At 40.3% G+C, this 21,849-nt stretch overlaps 1 protein-coding gene and 1 long non-coding RNA gene across 2 annotated transcripts in view; one reads left to right on the top strand and one right to left on the bottom strand.

The window, feature by feature from the left end:
- Window positions 1-4,519, top strand: part of LOC142399767 (uncharacterized) — a 51,929-nt gene extending 47,410 nt beyond the window's left edge. Inside the window, exon 3 of the long non-coding RNA XR_012772882.1 lies at window positions 3,746-4,519. This is a non-coding gene — a long non-coding RNA (uncharacterized LOC142399767). The remainder of the gene's footprint in view (window positions 1-3,745) is intronic.
- Window positions 4,520-15,155: 10,636 nt separating this feature from the next.
- prdx6 (peroxiredoxin 6) lies at window positions 15,156-21,579 on the bottom strand. The gene is made up of 5 exons (XM_075485009.1): window positions 21,379-21,579; window positions 19,176-19,332; window positions 17,190-17,333; window positions 16,418-16,564; window positions 15,156-15,504 (listed from the first exon to the last, which is right to left on the bottom strand). The coding sequence occupies exons 1-5, from the start codon at window positions 21,552-21,554 to the stop codon at window positions 15,379-15,381; spliced, it is 750 nt and encodes a 249-aa protein (XP_075341124.1). The 5' UTR covers window positions 21,555-21,579; the 3' UTR covers window positions 15,156-15,378.
- Between the last annotated feature and the right edge of the window lie 270 nt (window positions 21,580-21,849).

Below are 21,849 nucleotides of genomic sequence, written 5' to 3'. Positions count from 1 at the left end.
CTCTCCTCCCCTCAGCATTCAAAGAAGTGTATTGTCTGCTGTTATCTGTGCATCAGTGCAGAAGGAGGAGAGGAGGAGGAGCTGAAAGGTTGTAGTTAAACCCTCTGTAGCCTCCCTGCTTTTAAGCTGCACGTTACATTCACCTTTTAGTGCTGACAAAACAGACATAGAACACATTTTACTGAATGATGAATGTGGGTATTGATGGGGAGGCTGGGGTCACCTCAAACAGCTTCGAGTGATGTGGGAGAGAGGTGACAGATTAAAGGAAATGAGTGAATAGAAATATTGTGCATGTGAATGCTTTCTGATTGAACATGCAGGCTCACTGGCTGGCTTGAAGGGCAGAAAACAGAAGTGTGTAAGTGGGAAGGCCTTTGCAGTCACCTGATCCCATCCCGGCATATATGGAGGATTTTGGAGCAATGTTAAACTGCATTTCACACCACAGTCATAAAAATGCTGCGTTTTACAAAGACATATTGTGTTTTTTTCTGTGATTTGTCAACCACCTCAACCATAGCACATTTAAGATCTCAAGGTGCAGTACACATGAAATGCAAGTTGTGGCAGAATATACTGTGTACTGTTGAAGGTCCATAATTAAGTGTGCTGTTGTTCAACTTCCCTATCTCGGTAATATAGATAACTTTCTGTTCGACAGTGTGCAGCAGTGGTTAATACCTTTGACTATTTCTGTGTATTCTCTGTAAATCATGCATGCTCATGAGGGATCCCATCTCCTCTGTGTGACCTAATGTGAACCTGCCAGCACAGGGCTCCCAGTTATACTTTACTGTGGATGAGCACACAAATGCTTTGGTTCTCTGCTGAGACATACTTGCTTTTGTTATAGTTTATGCATGCAGGACTGAGTTCCAATAAATAGGAATCAACAGAAAGATGTATACTGGGCATGTGCACAATGAATGAAGTCTTTCTCGGGACAACAAATTGCTCGGCAAAGGATTGTCCAGAGATACCCGCAAGCACACCCTCTGATGATGATATTTCTGTCACGCACACCCCACCAAAGCACCATCAGCGCTGTTACGCACTCGCATCTATTACGAAAAAAGATTGAGCATCAGGCTGACTTTTGAAACTTTAGAGGCAACAACAGTGTCTGATGTCCATGACAGCGAAAGTTATTCTAAGAAGCACTAAAAGCAGGGTCAGTGAGTCAGGCTACATCTTTTGTTTTTGTTGTTTGATCTAGAAACAGGTATGTTATGGTATGACTGAGTTGGGGATTTAATCATAGCACATGCAATTGCTACAGCATTTTTCATTTATTTGGAATCAATTTGGAGAGTTTCATGCAGGTGCCCCATCTAAAATCAAAGGGTTTGTTCTTCAATTCAATACATGAAACACCAGGGGGTTGAATAAGTTTAAGGTGTAAAACCAAATCAACAACCTGAAAGGTGCCTAAAAGGGACCTGCAGGATAGGGTGATAATCCCCTGTGTGTATATGAGACCACTAGTTTCACAAATAGTCTTTTAATCCATTGCTGCATGTAATGTATGAATACTGATTAAACCGATTTCTCACTGTAGCTGAAAGAATTAAAAGTTTTGTGTTTCTCTCAAGTAGAGTAACACGTGTTCAATGTCCACAAGTGACAAGTCCATAAAAACAGTTCATTTATAGTAATGATAGTATTTCTTAGAAGTTACTTTCGATAAGGGTTAAAAACCCTTTAAGATGCCAAACAAGAGCTTTTCAACAATATGGCATTACTTGTATATAACTCTATTCACTGAGGTACAGTATAAGTATTGTTTCTGCTGTAGTTAGGGTTCCCAGCAGAGTAGTAACCACACTGAATGCAATAAAACAAAGACCTTCATTTACAGAGGGCTCTGTTTGCTGTTAAAATCCAGGAGTAGTGATCTGTAGCCTTTGCCCAGTGTATTCTCCAAATGGTATCAAGTCAATTTTCGATGCTATTTTGGAGAGTGGAGATAAGAAACATGCTCGAAATTCCCCAGCATCCACTATACCCCTCAGTGGCTGATTGTCTGTGCCCTGACATGAGAAAGCCTTGCTGGGTACACGCCAGCTGGAGCAGTGCTGAGCCCCTCTGAGAACAGAGTTACAAAGGCTCACTGTGTTTGAGTGGCACAGAAAACTGCACCCTGGAAGCAGTTCTGGGCAGCACTTAAAAAGTGATTTTTCTGTCTGCCTTTTGCCTCCACCCTTCTTTTTCTGTTTTCCTGTTGGCATCAGTCTCACGGCTTTCTGTCTGTCCTTCAGTGTTCCTATTTGTCTTTATAATCTTTCCCTTTCTGTTTGTTTTCTCTCTCTTTCCCTTTTCTGCTTCTTTCTCTTTCATGTCTCTCCATATCTATTTATCAGTAAGCATAGCTTGCCCATTTGCAGCACCGCTTTTTAAAATGAAGTGAAAGAGATTTTCCTGCTCGGTTTACCCAAAAATCCCCTGACAACGAGGCTGTAATGTCATCAATGAGAGACGTGCACTCAGGTGGAAGCATGGCACTAATCCCTCCATAAGAGGCCTGCAAAAATTGGATCCAGGTGACAACAGAGAAGATTGAGAGAGTTAGCAGGCGGGAAAGTCCCTTCCTCACCTGTGACAATTCCCACGTTGCCACTATTTCCAACATAAATCATATTGCAATATCATCTTAAAGTTCAATTAAGTTAAAGAGTACCTCACCTCATTTAACGTGGTTCTTTTGTCGTCCAACAGCAGTGCCAGCATCTCTCTAGAAAATGTAAATTAGTGGGGAAATATCAAGAAAAAAATCTATCTGTGTTAAATACCTTTTCTTCTGTTTTTTTTTTTTGTTTTTTTTCAAAGTTATACCCCTGAAGGTTATCTGTGACATTTAACAGCATTTGTGATATTTCATTATATTTTAGTTAAGCAACCCAGACAGCCAAAGAAATATCTTGGGCTGAACTTTAGATTTAATCCTTTTATCCCCTCTGGTGACCGCAGTGCTACTGTCCTAAGCACCCTACTTATACACAACTAAGACCTTTGAGAGAGCCATAAATACCGCCTTTACTCAAGGGAGGGGGAAAGGCAAAGAAACACATTTCATATTCCATAATCCAAGTACAAAAAGTAAATTTTGAACTTTCCGCTTGTTATATTGGTTACACATAAGCTAGGGAGCCACAACATGGGGTGACTCTCACCTGTGCTGCCCACATGTTCAGTGGATGGACATTAAAGAAAGATCTTTATAAGTTATGCTCTTCTGAGCATTTATATTGGCATTTATGTTCAAGCTTGTTTATGTTGTTTCACAATAAACAAACAAGACACACTATGACATAATCACCAGTGAGCTGATTTATGGAGTTTTCCACCACTGGACTGATTTGGCTGTGATTGATTTTCCTTTTTATAATGATGCTGTTTTCAAAACTTTACAATCGTTCTGCATTTTCTTATGATAAAGACTCACATTAAAATACATTGTATTCTCTCTTTTTTGTTGTTTTAAGTCTACACATCATTTTCCACAATTACAAAGCAAACTTGAGGTATAAATGATGCGATAGCAGGACCGATGCACTTCTGTTAGTTTCTCCCGTCTCCTAAAAGGAACTCTGGACCCGATTCCTGGTGATGATTGGCTTGTTGGTTGACTGATTTTATTGGTTCGAAATTTCTTCCGTTTCACAGTGATGAATGTTTCTGTGCCTAGAAACGTTCAGTGCTGGAAATGTATTAATTTATTTTTCTTTTTTCTGTCCTTCCCCAGATCTTTGCCTTTACACGGTCCTTTCCCATGGGTCTACGGCAGGGTGTTCAACTTAATGACCTGGTCACCTCTCTGGCAAAGACCATCTATGAGAGCTCATAAAGACACAAGTTATAGAAGCCTCTTTCAGGACCACTGACAGAAGTAGGATCCAGCAGAGCACACTAAAGAGGATGATAACAATGAGTCAAAAGCATCTTAAAAAATCCATTAAAAAACTAATCCAGATCGTAAAAGATGTTTTTGCTTTGTCAAGACTTTTGTACACATTGAACATGAAATAACAAAGGGAATCTGTTAGAAGATCGGTCTGAGCACTGTAGAAAGAAACAAATCCATTCCAAAACCATAAACTAGTGAATCGTTCAAAAACATTCAACAACCTGTATTTATACTGCTCACAAATGAACACATTATGATCACTTGTTTGTTTAATCAATCAATCGATTGATTGATTAAGACATGGAACAGTGAATGTGACAGTAAGTCATACTGTGACAGAGGTGCCATCTTGAAAGGAACACTGCCCTGTGACCTGTGCCAGCTACCACTGCTGTCTGGTGAAAACTGGTGGAGAAGAAAAAAGATGGAGAAAGAATAGGGAGAGAGAGGATGGACTTCCAGGAGAAATTCAATCGCTCTGCCAAAGTGCAAAATCAGCTAATTGATAAACCGATATTATGTTGAAATCTGATTCCCCCTTTTTTGCTAGTTTACTAAAGCAAGCAGATCATAATACTTCCAGATACATTTCAAAGTGTGCAGATTTAATTAAGTCATATGGTGTTGTTTTTCCTGCACTGGTAATAAAGGTTTGCTATAATCATTAAAATCCTTTAAAATCCTCTTTTTTTCAAGACATATTGTTGGCAGATATGTTTAGCATTTGATTTTGAGGAGTAGAAATAGACTAGGATATGAATTTAGAGGCTTAACCTACACTGTGTGGCATAAAAGCATGATCCTGAAGTTAGAACGTAGCATCCATGCACATACGTTACGATGTCTGAACAAAGCTACGCATAAAGTCAACTTTACACAGAACTTAATTTTCTAGCAGAGAGGGTGTTTGTCATATGAACACAGCACAGGCTCATACATCTAAAGAAGGCAAGAAAAATGACTTGGAAGTAGCATTAATCTTTTTATGTTAGAATCACATCCCAATTTGTGTATCTTTCTTCAGTGAAAATGAATCAAAGCAAGTTCTAAATTGAACACCGGCGATAAGAATGATGAATGCTCATGTTTTACTTGCAAAATGTGTTTCCTAACTTCAGTTAGATCATGTTACAAATTCTGCACTCAGCTCCAGCCTTAGGTGGACCATCCCCACGACCATCCAGACATCGGTCAGTGCAAGCTGCTGACCCATGGTCACATGAAGGTGTGGAGCTGGCTACAGACTACAAGCAGCTGCCTTCAGCAGCTTCATATTCAGCCTGACGTTGTTGACCTGCTTTGCTTGTTTGTGATAGAACTGACCTCAGAATCATGGCCACTGGGTCAGTCCAAGGTGTGAAGCCACTGACCCGACATAAGTTGATGTCTGCCTGTCTTTTTGTTCCCAGCAGACAAACCCAAACAAAAAATCAAAGTCAAACCAACTTGTTCCCTCACCCCCATTTCCACCCTCTCAAATCCTCAGCCCTACCTATGTAAATAAACATGTGTACAGGCAGTCGAGTCACCTTTCCTCCCCGCCATCTCCTGCTTAAATAAACATGCAGGGGGGAAGTGAGGGGTTAATAAGGCCAAGTTTAGGGAAAAGGAGGAGAACGAAGGAGTAATGGAGGCCTGGAAAGAGGGTGGAGGTGGGGGAGACCCAGGGGAGCTCATTATACTGAGTCAGAGGAGACGTTAACACACATGCATGCATTCTGACCTACACCTCCAAACTTTTTTTACGCACATGCAGAGACTTATTACTCTCCACGTGTAACATATGCTGCCTTAAAGCTCCATTAATGCACAAAGTTTTTAAAGGGGACTTATTGAAGGCAGTAGCCCAGAAAACCCACTGGTTTCTGCAAGGTTGTAGCCCACAAACTGAAATATAACATGAAAGAAAATATATGTCAGCGCGCTGCACAATATTAAACTGTGTGCAGCACAGACTTTGAGCAAGGATTTTGCCAGGTGTTTAGGAGAACTTATTTTGCATAGCAAAGACAACAATTTATGTTTTTAATAAACTTTTTCAGATTAGGCAGCTATACCTGTGTTATTATAACACTACTATATTGTTCCTCTGCCTTTCCCCTCCTTTTTCTCTGCTAGGTTGGCGTGGTTTATTTACAAGTCCTTGTTTTATGATCATCACTTTAATTAATAGTTAACTATGGCTCTGCTCTCCCACTGTTGGAGGAACATAAACAAGTGCTAAAGCAAAACATGTGTTTCTGTCTCAGCTCTGTGTGCGTACGTGCACATGGCCCAGGGTGTGAGAGCCAGGAAAGCCAGGCTGGTTTCATTATACTCCAAACTACCCCATTATGGTTTGGGGAAAATCATCCAAACCCTTAACTGTTGCTATAGCAATGCCATTTCAACTCTCTTTTTTAAATTTCCCTTTCTCTTTACTCCTTCCTCACCTCTGGAGCCTTCACTTTTTTTTTTCTTTTCCCCCTCCTCCCTTATTCTCTCAAGAATTCACATGACACGCACAAACGTGCAGACAACGCACACACAAGCTCATGTGCACAGACACACACACACACACACAGGAACGTGATGCTCTCCACTCCTCATCTGAGCGATAAAGTTTCACAGCTACCCTCCCTCTGCCCTCTCACGCTGACTGCCCTCTGCTTAAAGAAAAATAAACTAGTGGAAAAGAACACAGCTGGTTTTGTCTCTATCTGTCTTTTTTTTCCTTTCTGCTTTATTTTCATCAACTTTTCTTGTTGCCAGTGAATTTATGACTCTCCACTTCTTTTAACCATGATGTCCAAACCTGTGAGGGGCAGAACAGCAGGAGTTCCTCAGTTAGTTACTGTTGGTCAATTGTTTTCAGGCAAAGGCGACTGCTTTTAAAGTGAATCAACACCAGTTCCTGACTTCTCTTGAATTGGAAAATAGGTTTTCTTTGATTAGTAAAATAATTAAACAGGTCTCTTGCAATCATTTCAGCTCATTTTTAGAGAATGTTTGCTTTAATTCAAACAAAATATTTCACTTGAAATGGTAAAGTCTCCAAAGATGCAGATATCTTTGACTGGTCTGATTTACTGCATTGGACTATTTAGAAGACACACAGATCCTTTCTTTTGAATTAAATGTTATTTTCCTTTATTTCTCTTTTGGCTTGAAAAGTGCAGAGGAATAAAGATTATATCTCTAGCCAGTACTGTAAGTCAGTGTGTAGCTTGAGAGAGGAGCTGGGGCAACCATTTTGGATTCTGAGGCTAGGGATGGTAAGGTTGCTCCAAACTTCTGAGTTTGAAACCTGACTAGGGAGGCATTTCAGTTATTTTTTTGTCTGAATTTAAATAACACATTGGATGGGGGAATGTAAAATACAACTAGATCCTAAACAAACTTCAGAGATGCTACAATGCAGTTCTTATTACGTTTGGACAGAGTCAGGATAACTGTGTCCTTCCATTTTCTGTCAGTGTGCGTGGAGCTGATTGATTAGTTCCAAAAATGTAAAGCTATTCTTTTAATCTGCATGTTAATGCGTACAGTGTAGATGTTACTGAAGTATCTTAGGAGCAGGACATGAGGAAATGAAAATAGTCATGCACACATGTTGATAAGTAGCTCTGTGTTTTGTGGCCGGGCTGATGGTCTAATATTCTTACTGGATATTGTTTCTTAATGTATAACTGCGCACACATATGCACCGCGCAGAGAGCCACACTTTATTATGTGAGCAGCCATTTGCCTTGTCATCATGATGAACCTCTTGGCGCTTAGCTGGAGTTGTTTTAAAGCCCAGACACCCTTAGCCATTACTCAGGTGATGTACCATCGGCTGATCAATGTGTCTCTAATAGTGAGAATGAGACAGAGCAAAAAGCAAGGGAAAGGCTATGAAATTGATAGAAAGATATAAAGATAAGCACAGAGAGTGACTGCACTTTTACCATCTCATTTATCACTGTGTTTATTCAGAGCACTAACTTGCGTTAACCTGCAGCAGTAATAGCCTGTCTGGTTGCTGTATTTACGAGGTGCCATCAAAACAATTGCATTTCTCTGGGCACCCGAGTCACGCAGCTTTATCATTATGTCTTCACCTCTGCATGTGCAGGGGTGTGTGTGTGTGTGTTTGTGTGTGTGTGTCTACAGCAAGGCCTGTCGACCCTTGTTTTAGCAGGAGCGAGGAAAGCTGAAGGGTGACTGTCGACCGTGAGGCGAATAATGCCGCTTAAAGTTCAGCCAAATCCTGAGGTCATCATTCATGTCTCTGTCTGTCTGACCTTCAATCTGCTCATCCGTCTTACTGTCTATCAGTAAGTCCATCTTAGTCGTGCTTGGTAGGCTGACACACAGAAGCGCCTGTGAGTTTTGCAGAGCGGCATTTTCTTTTTGTGATGTTGTGAATCATAAATGAAAGGAATCCGAGTGAGGAGGAAGCAAAAGGAAGAATTTGACGATGCATGGGAAAAGGAAGCTGTAGAAGCAAAAACTTTGATCAGGAGGCTGGAGTCAGATGGGGGGCGGGCTTTTGCTCAAGTGTGAGTGCGTTCAAGTGTGTGGGAGATGCGGAGAGCGCAGAGTGCCAGGCAATGTAAGAGGGAGTGAGAGAGGGAGTGGGGGGCGTCTGGAAAGGATCAAGCCATAGCTGGGCATACATGTGAGTGCGTGTGCATATGTTGTGTGTGTTGTGTTTGCTCCTCTGGTCTCTGGCTTGTTAACCTGCAGGTCATGGGCAGCTTCAGGTGATGAAGTCAATGCCTGGCACATGAGATGGGAATAATGACCTCTCCCATAGCAAGCACATGCTCATGAATAAACACATACATAAAAGCCTGTATACAAGCATGTGTTCATGGTTTTTCTTACCACAACACCTTTAAGGGAGTAGCTTGACATTTAAAGGATTTTGCTTATCTGTGTTCTTTTTTTTTTTACCCAGAGTTATATAACTGATTTCATTTTCTTGTCTCCCTGTTAAAAGTTTTATATGTAACTTTCAGAAAGTGTTTCTTATTAATGACAACCGAAGGCAAAAAAAAATGAACTGCAGTCGGCCAATAGGACTTGGCCCCATAAAGACCCAAATCCAGCATGCAGGGTAGAAGAAATCATTCAGCCCAGGTACCATTTGATCATTCCAAATGAGACGAAAATATGCCAATTTTCAACCCAATCTGTCCCAAATTCCTTTACTCAAAACCTTGCCAAATTTGGCAGCCTCGGTGGGATCGTTTTTAGTGAGTAACAGTGTACATAACAAAGTGTGCCAATACTTTACCTCAACTAGCCTGACTCAGTTTTCAATGCATGGGGTATCCCTATAGTATCACTTTCTGACAAACATGTTACTGCTCTACGGCACATTGATAGTTATCCTTCTGCGGCTGTCAGTCCAACCTTGAAACTGTTGTTTTTCATATTCAATTCAATTCAATTCATTTTTATTTATATAGCGCCAAATACAACAAATGTCATCTCAAGGCACTTAGATAGTAAGTCCAATTCAAGCCAATTGGAATTCAATTAATTAATAATAATCATAATTCATAAAATAATCCAATTCGTTCATATAGAGCCAATTCAAAAACAATTTCCTAGCTAAGAAAACCAACAGATTGCACTGAAAACTTTTTGTTTTTCGGTCCAATCTCCCGGCCTGAGCGTGCCTGAGGCGACTGTGGAGAGAAACGACTCCCTTTTAACAGGAAGAAACCTCTGGCAGAACCAGACTCAGGAAGGGTGGCCATCCGCCTCAACCAGCTGGGGTTTGAGAAGACAGAAAGGGGGGGAGGGGGCCGCCGCCATGGCGGCGGCGGCACTGTAACACCATTCAAAGGATATCTGTTGGAACAGGGAAACACGAGTTAATGACCACAATAATATCACATATACATAAAGAGAGTAAAGTGAGGAAAGGTGTGACAGATGAGCTCCCCCAGCAGTCTAGGCCTATAGCAGCTTAACTATGGGATGTTTCAGGATCACCTGAGCCATCCCTAACTATAAGCTTTATCAAAAAGGAAAGTTTTAAGCCTGGTCTTAAAAGTGGAAAGGGTGTCTGCTTCCCGGACATTTACTGGCAGCTTATTCCACAATAGAGGGGCCTGATAACTGAAGGCTCTGCCTCCCATTCTACTTTTAGAAACTCTGGGAACCTCAAGTAAACCTGCAGTTTGGGAACGAAGTGCTCTGTTAGGAAAATATCTTATAATGAGATCTTTAAGATATGATGGAGCTTTGTCATTTAGAGCTTTATATGTAAGGAGAAGAATCTTAAATTCTATTCTGAATTTAACAGGGAGCCAATGAAGAGAAGCTAAAACTGGAGAAATATGATCTCTCCTGTTAGTTCTCATCAAAACTCTGGCTGCAGCATTTTGGATCAACTGAAGGCTTTTCAGAGAACATGTGGGACAGCCCAATGATAAAGAATTACAGTAGTCCAATCCTGAAGTAACAAATGCATGAATTAGTTTTTCTGCATCACTCTGAGACAAGATGTTCCTGATTTTAACAATATTACGAAGGTGAAAGAAGGCAGTCCTAGAAACCTGTTTTATATGCGAGTCAAATGATAAGTTCTGGTCAAAAATAACTCCAAGGTTCCTCACTGTAGAACTAGAAGCCAAGGAAATACCATCTAGAGTAACTATATAGCTAGACAATTTCTCCCTGAAGCGCTCAGGTCCAAAGATAACAACTTCAGTTTGTCTGAATTTAGAAGCAGACAGTTCTGAGTCATCCAGGTCTTTATGTCTTTAAGACATGCTTGTAGTCTGACCAACCTATTGGGTTCATCTGGTTTTATAGATAAGTACAGCTGAGTATCATCAGCATAGCAATGGAAATTTATGCCATGCTGTCTAATAATGTTACCTAATGGAAGCATGTATAAAGTAAAAAGAATCGGTCCAAGCACAGAACCCTGGGGAACTCCATGGCTTACTCTGGTGTGTGAGGAAGATTCTTCATTTACAAGAACAAACTGAAATCTATCAGATAAATATGACTTAAACCAGCCTAATGAAGTTCCTTTAATCCCGATAACATGTTCAAGTCTGTGTAATAAGATACTGTGATCGACCGTATCAAATGCAGCACTGAGATCCAACAGGACAAGCACAGACACAAGTCCGCTATCAGAGGCTAAGAGGAGATCATTGGTAACTTTCAGCAGTGCAGTTTCTGTGCTATGATGCACTCTGAATCCTGACTGAAACTCTTCAAACAGATTATTTCTGTGTAAATGATCACAAAGCTGAGCTGCAACTATTTTTTCAAGAACTTTAGACATAAAAGGGAGATTGGATATAGGTCTATAATGAGCCAACACTTCTGAATCAAGAGTAGGTTTTTTAAGTAAAGGTTTAATTACAGCAACCTTAAAAGTCTGAGGTACATATCGTCTCAACAAAGACAGATTGATCAAATCCAATATGGAAGTGTCAATTAATGGGAAAACCTCCTTGAACAGTCTGGTTGGGATTGGGTCTAAAACACAAGTTGATGGTTTAGAAGAGACTATTGCTGTTGTTAGTTCAGAGAGATCAACTGGATATCTTGTCCTTATTTTGACTTCCTTTGCTACACTCCTGTACTACATTATCCCAAATTAAAAGTGCTTGGTTAAGGTTAGGAAAATATCATTTTTAGGTGTTAAAATACACAGTAAATTGGATTTTATTTCGGAAATTTTTATAGGTATTTTCTGCATTGCTGTGGCAACATATTATGACACTATTATGCTGTTAGCTCAGGAACACCTGAAGATCCAAAAAGGGATATTTTCAAGATACTTTGTTCAAAACAGATGGGGCAGGCCACAGACCAAGCTCCAGCATGTCATAAGCTGGAAGTGAGAATGTTTCTAAGCACATGTCCTTTGTAGGATGGAACGAATGAGCATGTCAGAGAGCAGCAAAAAGAGAAAAACTCTAGCGAGCAAGCTTAAACACAACATCCTGTGAATTTTGAGGATAAATCCTTTACACAGAAAACAGAGAAAATCAGAGGCTCTTATTTTTTGTCTGTTCATGCATAACTCGCACAAACTCCAAAGTGCACCCAATTGAATACCACACTAACACAAAAGGCCCACTCTAAAGCTCGTGTGGGATTTCTCCCATCTCTGTGACTGTTGTACCTTAGTGGTGCAACATGGTGGATAGGCTAGGATGATGACATGCAGTGTCTTTGCACAAAAAAAGGTTTGTTACAAGGTAATAAAAACACAATCATTCTTCTTTTATGTCATTCTACAGCGATTAAAACATAGCCTTGAATATTCTATTACATTTCTGCCGATTGAATTTCCACAGTAACATTCTTGCAGCTGGAACATTTAAATGTGAAGCTACATCCTGCATCTAGTGTGTTCAGTTTAGGCTCAATCCTAGAAACAGAGGAAACAGCTTTTCTAACCATCCACACCTGATTACATTTTTATTGAAAATCTGAATAAGATCTCATGCTAAAAAAGTAAAGTTTAAGGTTTTATGGTGTTTGTTTTTGATTGGCTATTGTCAGACTTCAGTAATTTCCTTGTGTAGTGTTATTCTTGTTACATTGCAATGATAAAGCCCAGACCAGTACAAAGGCTTTTAGAGCAAGACTTTGTGTGTGGGAAAGCTAACCAGCTGCCGGTTGTGGTTTCATATTGAAGAGATGTACTTGACTATTACTAATTAGATCATCTTGAAAGCAAATGTGCATATCTCCCAAAATATTTATGCCTTACTAAACAGAAAAGACTCTGAATCCATACAATAAGATTTTAGCTAAAGCTACACTTCCCAGGAAAAGTGGAGTCTGGAGTGTCTGAGAGGAAAACATTTTCTACTCTGAGATAAGACAAGTTTAATGAGAGGTCATTTCTTTCAATGTAGTGTATGTGTGTGTCTGATCAGTATAATCCACCGATGTGTTTGTGTGCTGTATAGACATCACCAGCAGCTTGTATTGTGTTTTGCCCCGTGAGACCTGGATGAGGCTGGTGTTGTATTACATGGACTAGTGTGGTTGAGTTGAGGTGGGGAGAGTTGGCTTGATAGCCAAGAAGTGACGGTTGACAGATGAACAGGGTTACGGGAGGAGGGCGAGTTGGCACTGGGCAATTAAGCCGGCGTCTGACACCCAAAGAACTTCTCATGCTCTGGCACGGGCTATTGTAGGCTGGAATTTGAGAAATGCATTTGATCAGTGCGGCGTGTCTGCGTGGGTGTTATTTTGGATGACTCCTGGGGACAAAACAGCCACCAGAGAAGTGAAAGGGAGAACAGACAGAGGAGGCAGAGGGCAAGGGTTACCTGATGAATGTGTGGGCTTTTATCACACATTTGAGAACTTCTGGTGTCGCTGCCAAACAGTTAGCATTTCATCCACAAGTCTAGCTTTCAATCTACAAAGAGGGAAACACTGCAAACAACATGTAAACTTCTTTAATAACAACATTCCTTTTCAAATTGTGTGTGGAAGACAGGAGTGGAAAGGAGGAAGGTCCAAAGATATTTTATCTTGCCTTCCAAAGCCTTTGTCTCACTCCTCACTTAAAGGGAATCCCATCTTTTTTTCTTTGACCTTAGCATTCCTCAGCCACAGAGTGAATGTGAGGCCAGAGAATGTGTGTGTGTGAGAGAGATCAGCGTTTAGAGAACTTAAAGTGATTAATACGATCCTCAGCCTTGCAGTTTTGACAGTTGAATAATCCAAAGACGAAACGTACACCTCAGCAGTAGCTTCGGTGTCTTGTCCAGTTGAGGACAACCTGCTGACAAAGTGCAAAGGTGAGAAAAAGGAATCTCAGTCATACTATACCTGACTGCATATGCTTAGAAAATATAAGGGATATATGTTCTAATAAAGTAGTTTAGCTCCAGCCTGTTTTGTTTTTCAGCTCAACTAAAACAAATGTGTATCATTTCAACAAATAATATTCTCAAGACTATTTTCATTATTATTATCATTGACATGAAAGCACCAGTGTATAACATTTTAAAAAGTCCATCACGAGAATAACTGCATTCGGGATCAAATATGAATAATATCCAAGGGAGAATAGACCTTTGTTGTTAGTATATGCTTCTATTGGTTAACTTCAGGGTCAAGCCCCTCCGAAGGTTCACAAGATAAATCTGTGAGGCCATGAGGTGATTAATGAGGGACAAAAGAAGAAAAGGGGTTATAATGGGTATAGATTTTTACTGGCTTTACCCTCAACTTCCCATTTGTGTAAAACAGTTGATAATACACCTCTTTAGGCCCATACAGTTAGTGACAAAAACCTATCTGGGAGTTAGGACGGACATATTTTGGAAAGGAACTGCAAACAAGGGCTGCACGGTGGTATGGTGCTTAGCACCATTGCCTCACACCGAGAGGGTTCAAATCCCCGCTGGGGTCTCCCTGTGTATGAGTGAGTTCTCTCCGGGTACTCTTGCTTCCCTTCACTGTCCAAAAACATGCAGGTTAGGCTAATTGGTGGCTCTAAATTGTCCCTAGGAGTGAGTGAGTATGCATGGTTTTGTTTCTTGTTTGTCTCTGTGTGGCCCTGTGATGGACTGGCCGACCTGTCCCCCTTGCCCAATGGCAGCTGGGATAGGCTCCAATCCCCCCGCGGCCCTAAATTGAATTAAGCGGGTTTAGAAAATGGAGGGATGGAACTGCAAATAACTTTAGACATCTGAAACATGAAGGGCAGGAAACACTTTTACAGTTATACGAAGGCTATAAATGTACTTTAGATAAGACTCATCTTCCTTGTAGTATTAGAAATGTCTCAACACCAGGTTTACAGTTAGAACAAAGGGGGCAAACAAATGAAGAAACTTCAGAATACGCTGAGGTTGTTTAAAATGACAAAGGCAAAAGACAAGATGGAAGAAAGTTTTAAAAGCTTGTGTTCCTTGAGGAAATCATAACAATACAGATTAAAGTACAGAAGCACTCTATAATTAATCTGTCACAGCCTCTGTAATTACTGGAAGTGTAAATACTGATTTTCGTACACGGCACCACTTTTTAAAAATCGCTACAAATGTTGAGAACAGGTTGGCGCTTTCACCTCAGTCGATGTTAGGGGACAACACTGGACATGTAGTGCCCCCTAGTATGATAATGCGGCACTGCAGCAAAAGAAGGTGGTGACATTTCTATTACAGGGTTGTTGGAGGACACCTAGTGGTACATGGTCACAGCAGAGGAACTCGTTACCAAACTTTATCTAAGCATGTTCCATAACAGGCAAAAAAAAGAAACAAACAAAGCATGTGTGAAAATTATGTTTATTCTGGGTAAACAAGCCATTGTGTAAAAGTTGTTTCTGGCTCAGTGCTAGAAACCCCAAAAAAACTAAAAAAAAAACAAAACACTCACACCAAACCGGATAAGTGCATCTCTTCATGTTAGTCTGGTCTATGTATGGAGTATAAACCAAAGGTTTCCAGGTGAAAATGATGTGAAAAGCAGCAGGATACACCTCGTTTCTATCTTCAGACCTTGGTGTAGCGAAGGTATTTCTTCCCAGAAGGCACTTCTTTAGTCGTCACACCGTTAGGGAAGAGAGCAGCAGCCTCAGAATCAGAGAGCGAGGGAATGACCATTACTTTGTCACCGGGCTGAAAAAAAAATGCAAAAATGGAAAAGTGGATCTTAGAGGCAGCATCTGCTATTGTTACGCGATTAGAAGAGCCCTCACCGATGATTTGAATATAATCAAGAGTTCTGTGCCACGTGATCAAGTCATGTTCCCACTCGAAATTTGATCGAATTGAGTTTTTAACTGCCTACTCTAAAGAGAGGAACTCGCATCGAGCAGACGGTTAGCTCAGCTCAGGACAAGTCGAGACAAAGGAATAGTCAGAGTCATCAATGTCCAAAAAAGAACTTATTAAAAGTCAAGCGTAGAGGTGCTATTATGTGGATTTCCACCCTTGAACGGAGCCAAGTTAACTGAGCTCCCCGTCTTTCAGTTTTATTGTTTAACTAAGATAAGTAAATCAGTCTATATATTAAACAGGACAAAAGTCAGGATATCAAACATCTGCAAAGACAAAAGTTAATCAGCTCTAAATTAAGCCATGACCCCCCTTAATTAAACATTTTCCACCGTATAAACAAATGGCATCAACCACATAACCTCCTGAGTGCAGGCAACTATTCCTATGAGAAAGGTTAATGTTTGGTATAGCAACAATGTGACCTCCTTGCATGCATAGTTACGAAACTGTCCCCATTTCCTCCTAATACTGTGATACAGCTAAAAAAATAAAATAAAAAGAACAAATCTCAATTAAAGTTATATATAGTTAAGTTATATCTATATGCTGAAGGTCGATCTACTATAGTAACATATGGGACATAATGTAATATATTCATTTGCCAAAATGCTATCGCTAAACTTAGCTTAATTACACTTTCCTATTCTTAGTAAGAGCTTAAGTTTTAATTATGTGGTTGATGAGCACATATAGTCTATCTACGAAGACAGATTTATGACCATTATTTTGAGTTTATGATTTAATAATGTACCTTCCAGTCGACAGGTGTGGCAACCTTCTTCTGCGCAGTCAGCTGCAAGGAGTCAATAACTCTGAGCAGCTCATTAAAGTTCCTTCCTGTGGTGGCAGGGTAGAGGATGGACAGCTTCAGCTTCTTATCTGGGCCAATCACAAAGACCTGAGGGGGATTCAGAACACAAAAGTTCAACATAACCCCCAAGATATGCTCCTTTTTAGACTTGCTTGAATGTGTTCACACAAAGAAGGGAAACGGCAAAAAACAAACAAACAAAAAAAAAAAAACTGTTTTGCTTTAAACAATCAAAACTGTTTCTGTTTCACTGTGTGAAGAGTTGTAAAGTTCTGGTTCGACTCATTGTGTTGGGGGCAGGAAATTAAGAAGACAGCCTATTTGCCAGAACCTCTCATAAGCAACAGATTCAGGGGAGCGTTGATTCCTTTTTAATCTTAAACTCTTCAAAAAACAGAAGCCACTGCAGATCACAGCACTAAACGCTGCAGCGCTACTTTTTATGAGCTGAGGTGCATAATACATCGTCAAATCTATTGGTTTCACTTGAAAATCCGTCAATAGCCTCATGTTATACTCGGGTCAACTGTGTATGTGCATTCTGTGTTTGACTGCTTTTTATTCTTGTTCACACATTTTAAGCAAACATAATCGCATAAAGAACAAAAGCAAATCCGGATGGCAAACTTGTTTTTTGCCCCCACTTTCACTTCCGAGATTCATCAAACGAGGCAACAGTGTACGAATGTGGACGGAAAGAGTGGTTCCTTACGCAGCGAGCAGTAAGAGGCAGTCCATCCTTGTCCTTCTCGTCGGGGTCCAGCATGCCCAGCTGCACTGACAGTTGTCTCTTGTCATCAGCGATGATCGGGAAAGGCATGGTGCTGTCGGCCTCACTGCTAACTGCCATCACATCCTGCGCAGAGGGAAGCACCACATTCAGCCTTCACACCTTTGTTAGAGCGGATCACCCTCGGTTAATAATTCTCTCCGGCCTGTTAGCTTTCTCTACTATTGCAACACACATGTGGTGAGTGACCAGAAACCCACAGTTTTTAATCTTTAACTTCTTCCTGCTCCATCAAGGCTATAATTTACATGTTTGATAAGCATCGCAAGATCACCGCAGGGTCTCAAAAATGATATTTTCAAGCTTATGCTAATCTAATTTATCCAAGTAGAGAACCAAGGTTTTTTTTCAATCATGTAGCATTTAATCACATCAGTGCTTTGCACAGTACCTGCAGCACTTGACTAACTGTGAGCAGGACCTGGTGAAGAGTAAACTCAACTTAGGACTTCTGAGCTAAAACGCTTTGAATACCGTTACACCAGATAACTAAAAGTGCTAAAATTAGGATCTTTATTTTCCTCATATTTCTTCCAAGTGAGCCAGACAGAAGCTATATTCATTTTAAGGAATATAAACATTGTTGCTCGATATGTAAAGAAAAAGGAAACTGGAGAAGTTTGGCTTTGGTTAAAATGAATAGACTTTAAACTGAGATTTCAGGACAGTGAGCAGGTACAAACAGTGGTGTAGTCTACGTTGAACGCAGGTATACGGCGTATACCCACCTCTTTTTTTGGTGGATTTCCGTATACCCACCTAAAATTCGTTTTTCAATATTTAGAATAGCACAGCCACGTTTCATCAACTACCACTTCTCATGGAAGCCTTGTTATAATTTAACAATACAACGACAACACTTCAGAATAGCATTCATTCGGAAATTGCGGCAGTCAGTCAATCTCCCAGGGATTCACTATCAGTTGTTTGACAATAACGTCCCATAGAAACTCTTCTTCTTTGTATTAGTTGAATGCGGTGATTCTCTAACGCACAACAGCGCCCCCTACAGGAGTGGAAGGTGGAAAACTGAAATGGATGTGTGTGTATATATATTTTTTTTTATGTATATTACATATATAAACGAATGTAATACACATATATATATATTACAATTAATTAATTCTGACAGCCCTTGTCTATATATATATATATATATATATATAAAACAACCTGTCTCAAGATGTGATGGTGTTCTGCTGCTTTAAAACAATCACTCTGTTAGGCCTCGCTCTATGAGGGATGAGTACAAAGATTAAGTGTCACAGGGAGTCCCATTGCCACTGAGATACACAGCACACAGTCCACACAATCAAAGTGAGTTTATGCTGTCCCTCATGCATGCAAGGGGCAGGTAAGTGCAAAGCTGCGACCCCACAAACATGTTTGTCCCTTAACACGTTAAGACAGCATTATAAATGTGCAGTTACCAGAATGGCAATGACCAAGTCGTAGTGCATTATTAAAAGCCCTGTGTTATGTCATAGTATTGTAGTACTATGGTACTTAACTTTTCAATGACTATTACAGCGCGCCACTGGAGGTACGGCGTGCATTAAGGGGCTACTATTGGTCCCGAGGGGTCCCGAGTCCCGACCCCTAGTTTGGTACCACGGGCCTATGATTGGCCAACTATACAGTATACCCACCTCAAAAAGGTAGACTACACCACTGGGTACAAATGATTAACAAGTTGAATATGAAGATGATTAAAATGCGAGGGCACCGACTTATGAGACTACTGTCAATCTTTGTGGATAATGCCATCTATTTAATGGCAATATCGAACCATAAAAGCATTAAGAGTGTTAAACACTGCCGTTAATTACCACTCCACCCATAAGTATGCAGTATGCTTTTCCAAGGTACAGCAGCACTAAACAGTACAGGCATTTGTGCATCCCCAACCTTTATCCAGCTGTGGTGATCCTCAACACTGTCAATGGACAGGGCAATCATCTTTACACCTCGTTTCGTGAACTCATTGCTGATCTGAGCAGCGCAGGCCAGCTCAGTGGTGCAGACAGGAGTGAAGTCCCTGGGGTGGGAGAATAGGACACCCCACCTACGGAGATCCAGAAAGAGTGTTTTTGTTATGGAGATCAAAAAGAAAATCAAAAATCGCCACGATCACCATAAACAAGTAAGTGTAGCTTAAAGTTTTATGACGTGATCGTGTTTCATCAGTCGAGTCACAAGTTCAAATAGCCACAAGCTAAAAGACACAACAGTGTTCTCCATGCTTCAACTTCCGGATTGCATGCACAAAGCTCATTTTAGGTGTTCCATAGGACATCATCATCATTTTCCATGATAAAGCCATATTCTTTCCAGTCTGGAAATTAGAAAAAAAAAAAAAGTTTAATAAATAAGGACTAAGAGCACGAAGAATGTGAGCTGAACCAGAAGAAGAGGATAATATGGCAAAAAAAAAGAAAAAAAGAAAAAAAAAAAAGGGGGGGGGTGAAACTGTATTTAGATTCAGCAGAGGAATTTACAGACAAACTGAAGCAACAGGTTTCTGGCAAAGTCAAACTGAAAATGCCAGCTGTGTTCCACTGAGAATGTCCAATGAATTGCAGACATTTCCTGCAAATATCAGTGCATCATGACTGGTAATTCCATGAAATATAGGCACCAAAAAGCTTTGCCCCCCCCCTCGAGCATTGTGATGATCACCTGATTACTGGGTGGCCGGAAACTAAGATTAGACCAGAACAGTTTGAAATCACTCCGGGCAGTTTTTAAAACTTTCAGCCAAAGAAGTTTGAAATGTGGCTGTGCAGAGTTTGTTCCCTTTTTTTTTTTTGTTCCCCCAAACTTGGATTAAAGCTTCTATTTTCTCTGGCAGCAACAGTCCTTATTGCTGACAAACATAATGGGAAGCCAAGAAAAACTAGGACAGTTTTAACAGATGGCTGCTTCTCACAGTCCAACAACTATTCCCACCGTAGATACAAAAGGGACGTCATCTGATAGTCTTCTTTTCATCTCTGTGGTTATGCACCATTTGGACCAGTTTGGACCCGTCCTGGTGCTCTTCTATTGCATAACAAAATTTAAGTATGAGGGGGGGGGGTTGAATATGGGTGAGTTAGGAAGCAACGTGTCCATCATGTGTCTTCTGGAATTCTTATTTATGACCACCAAACATAAAAACCCAGTAAATCCCAGTAGTGGGGAAACTGGAACCAGCCCTCCATTAAGATCCAGTCTCAAACAAGCTGTATTATACATTGGTCCATTTAAAAAAAAAAAAAAAAAAAAAATTTTCATGCATAAAGCTCTTGCATAGGGGAGTACACATTAAAGCTGTGCATATTTGCACTCTATTCATCTCCAATCCAGGCAGCATGTGTGCATGCATGCAAACAGAATTATTCAACCCCCTGCCTTTTATAACAACCTGACTGGTTGTTATAAAAGAGCTGGACATTACATTGGATGCAACTCCCAAAGTACAGTCCCAAGTGCACTCTATAACATTTAAAACTGTGATTACACATCTCTGTGACTGGAACTATTGTCACTGATCATCTGACCAGAAAACAGTAAAATGCTGAGCAACGCCTTCATTGAGCCAAGCTTTCGTAACTCTTGTGTTAATCCAACAATGTTCCAGGAGTATTTAATCTTTCGAAACCAATAAATAAATACTGAGGCAGACTTTGAATTACTGTGATCCACACAAGTGTAATTATCTGCAGAAACTGTTTACTGTTACTCCTTTTAATGAGGTCTGACCACACAGTGTGGATGCATTCATTTTCTGTTAAACTGACCTTCCACACGATGCATAATTTGTTGATGAATTTAGTGACCTCAGCTCCTGTGTTGTTTCATTCGGGGTTCTTGCTCTCATAGGCCCTCCCTGCAAACATTTTGACTCAAACTCAAGATTGATTGTAGTTTGGGCCGTCGTGCTTGTGTAACACTATCTGCGGCAGCGAGCTGTAACAGAACACTCACCGTGTCCTCCGATTCGGAATTTAAACACAACCCTGTAGACTAGCTGCCATTACTAAACGGCAAGTTGCAGTGTTAGACCAAAAAATCTCTAATTCAGAAAATAAATTAGCCACAACGCAGCGGTGCCAGCCTGCGTACTTACGAGCTGCCCAGAAAATCGTGGAATTTTATCCTTCCGATGGTGGTATCGGCCTCGAAGTTTGGGAACTCGTCTCCCAGCAGAAGTCCAGGCATGGTCGGCTCTTCTCTGCACCTCACACGTGAGAAATTTAGGTGAAAATCCTGCCTATCTGGTATGCACGAGCTGATCTGAAGCATATGAATGGACCGGATGGGGGTGGAGCTCACCGCCCAATCAAAAAGACAAGTATGGGTACGTAGTTTTTTTTTTAAAATTTTGAACTTTATTCAATGACCAATAACAAATAAATTCAATTAAATTAAATACAAGAAAAGTAACATAATCACCATGGTTGGATCTGCTAAATATATTTAATATATATGATATATATATATATATATATATATATATATATATATATATATATATATATATATATATATATATAATTAGAAAATAGTTTTTGATGCTTTTCACCTACACTCTTCAACA

This window comes from Odontesthes bonariensis, chromosome 15 (assembly GCF_027942865.1).
Source record: "Odontesthes bonariensis isolate fOdoBon6 chromosome 15, fOdoBon6.hap1, whole genome shotgun sequence".
Classification (NCBI taxonomy): Eukaryota; Metazoa; Chordata; class Actinopteri; order Atheriniformes; family Atherinopsidae; genus Odontesthes; species Odontesthes bonariensis.
This window is presented reverse-complemented; position numbering and strand designations above follow the sequence as displayed.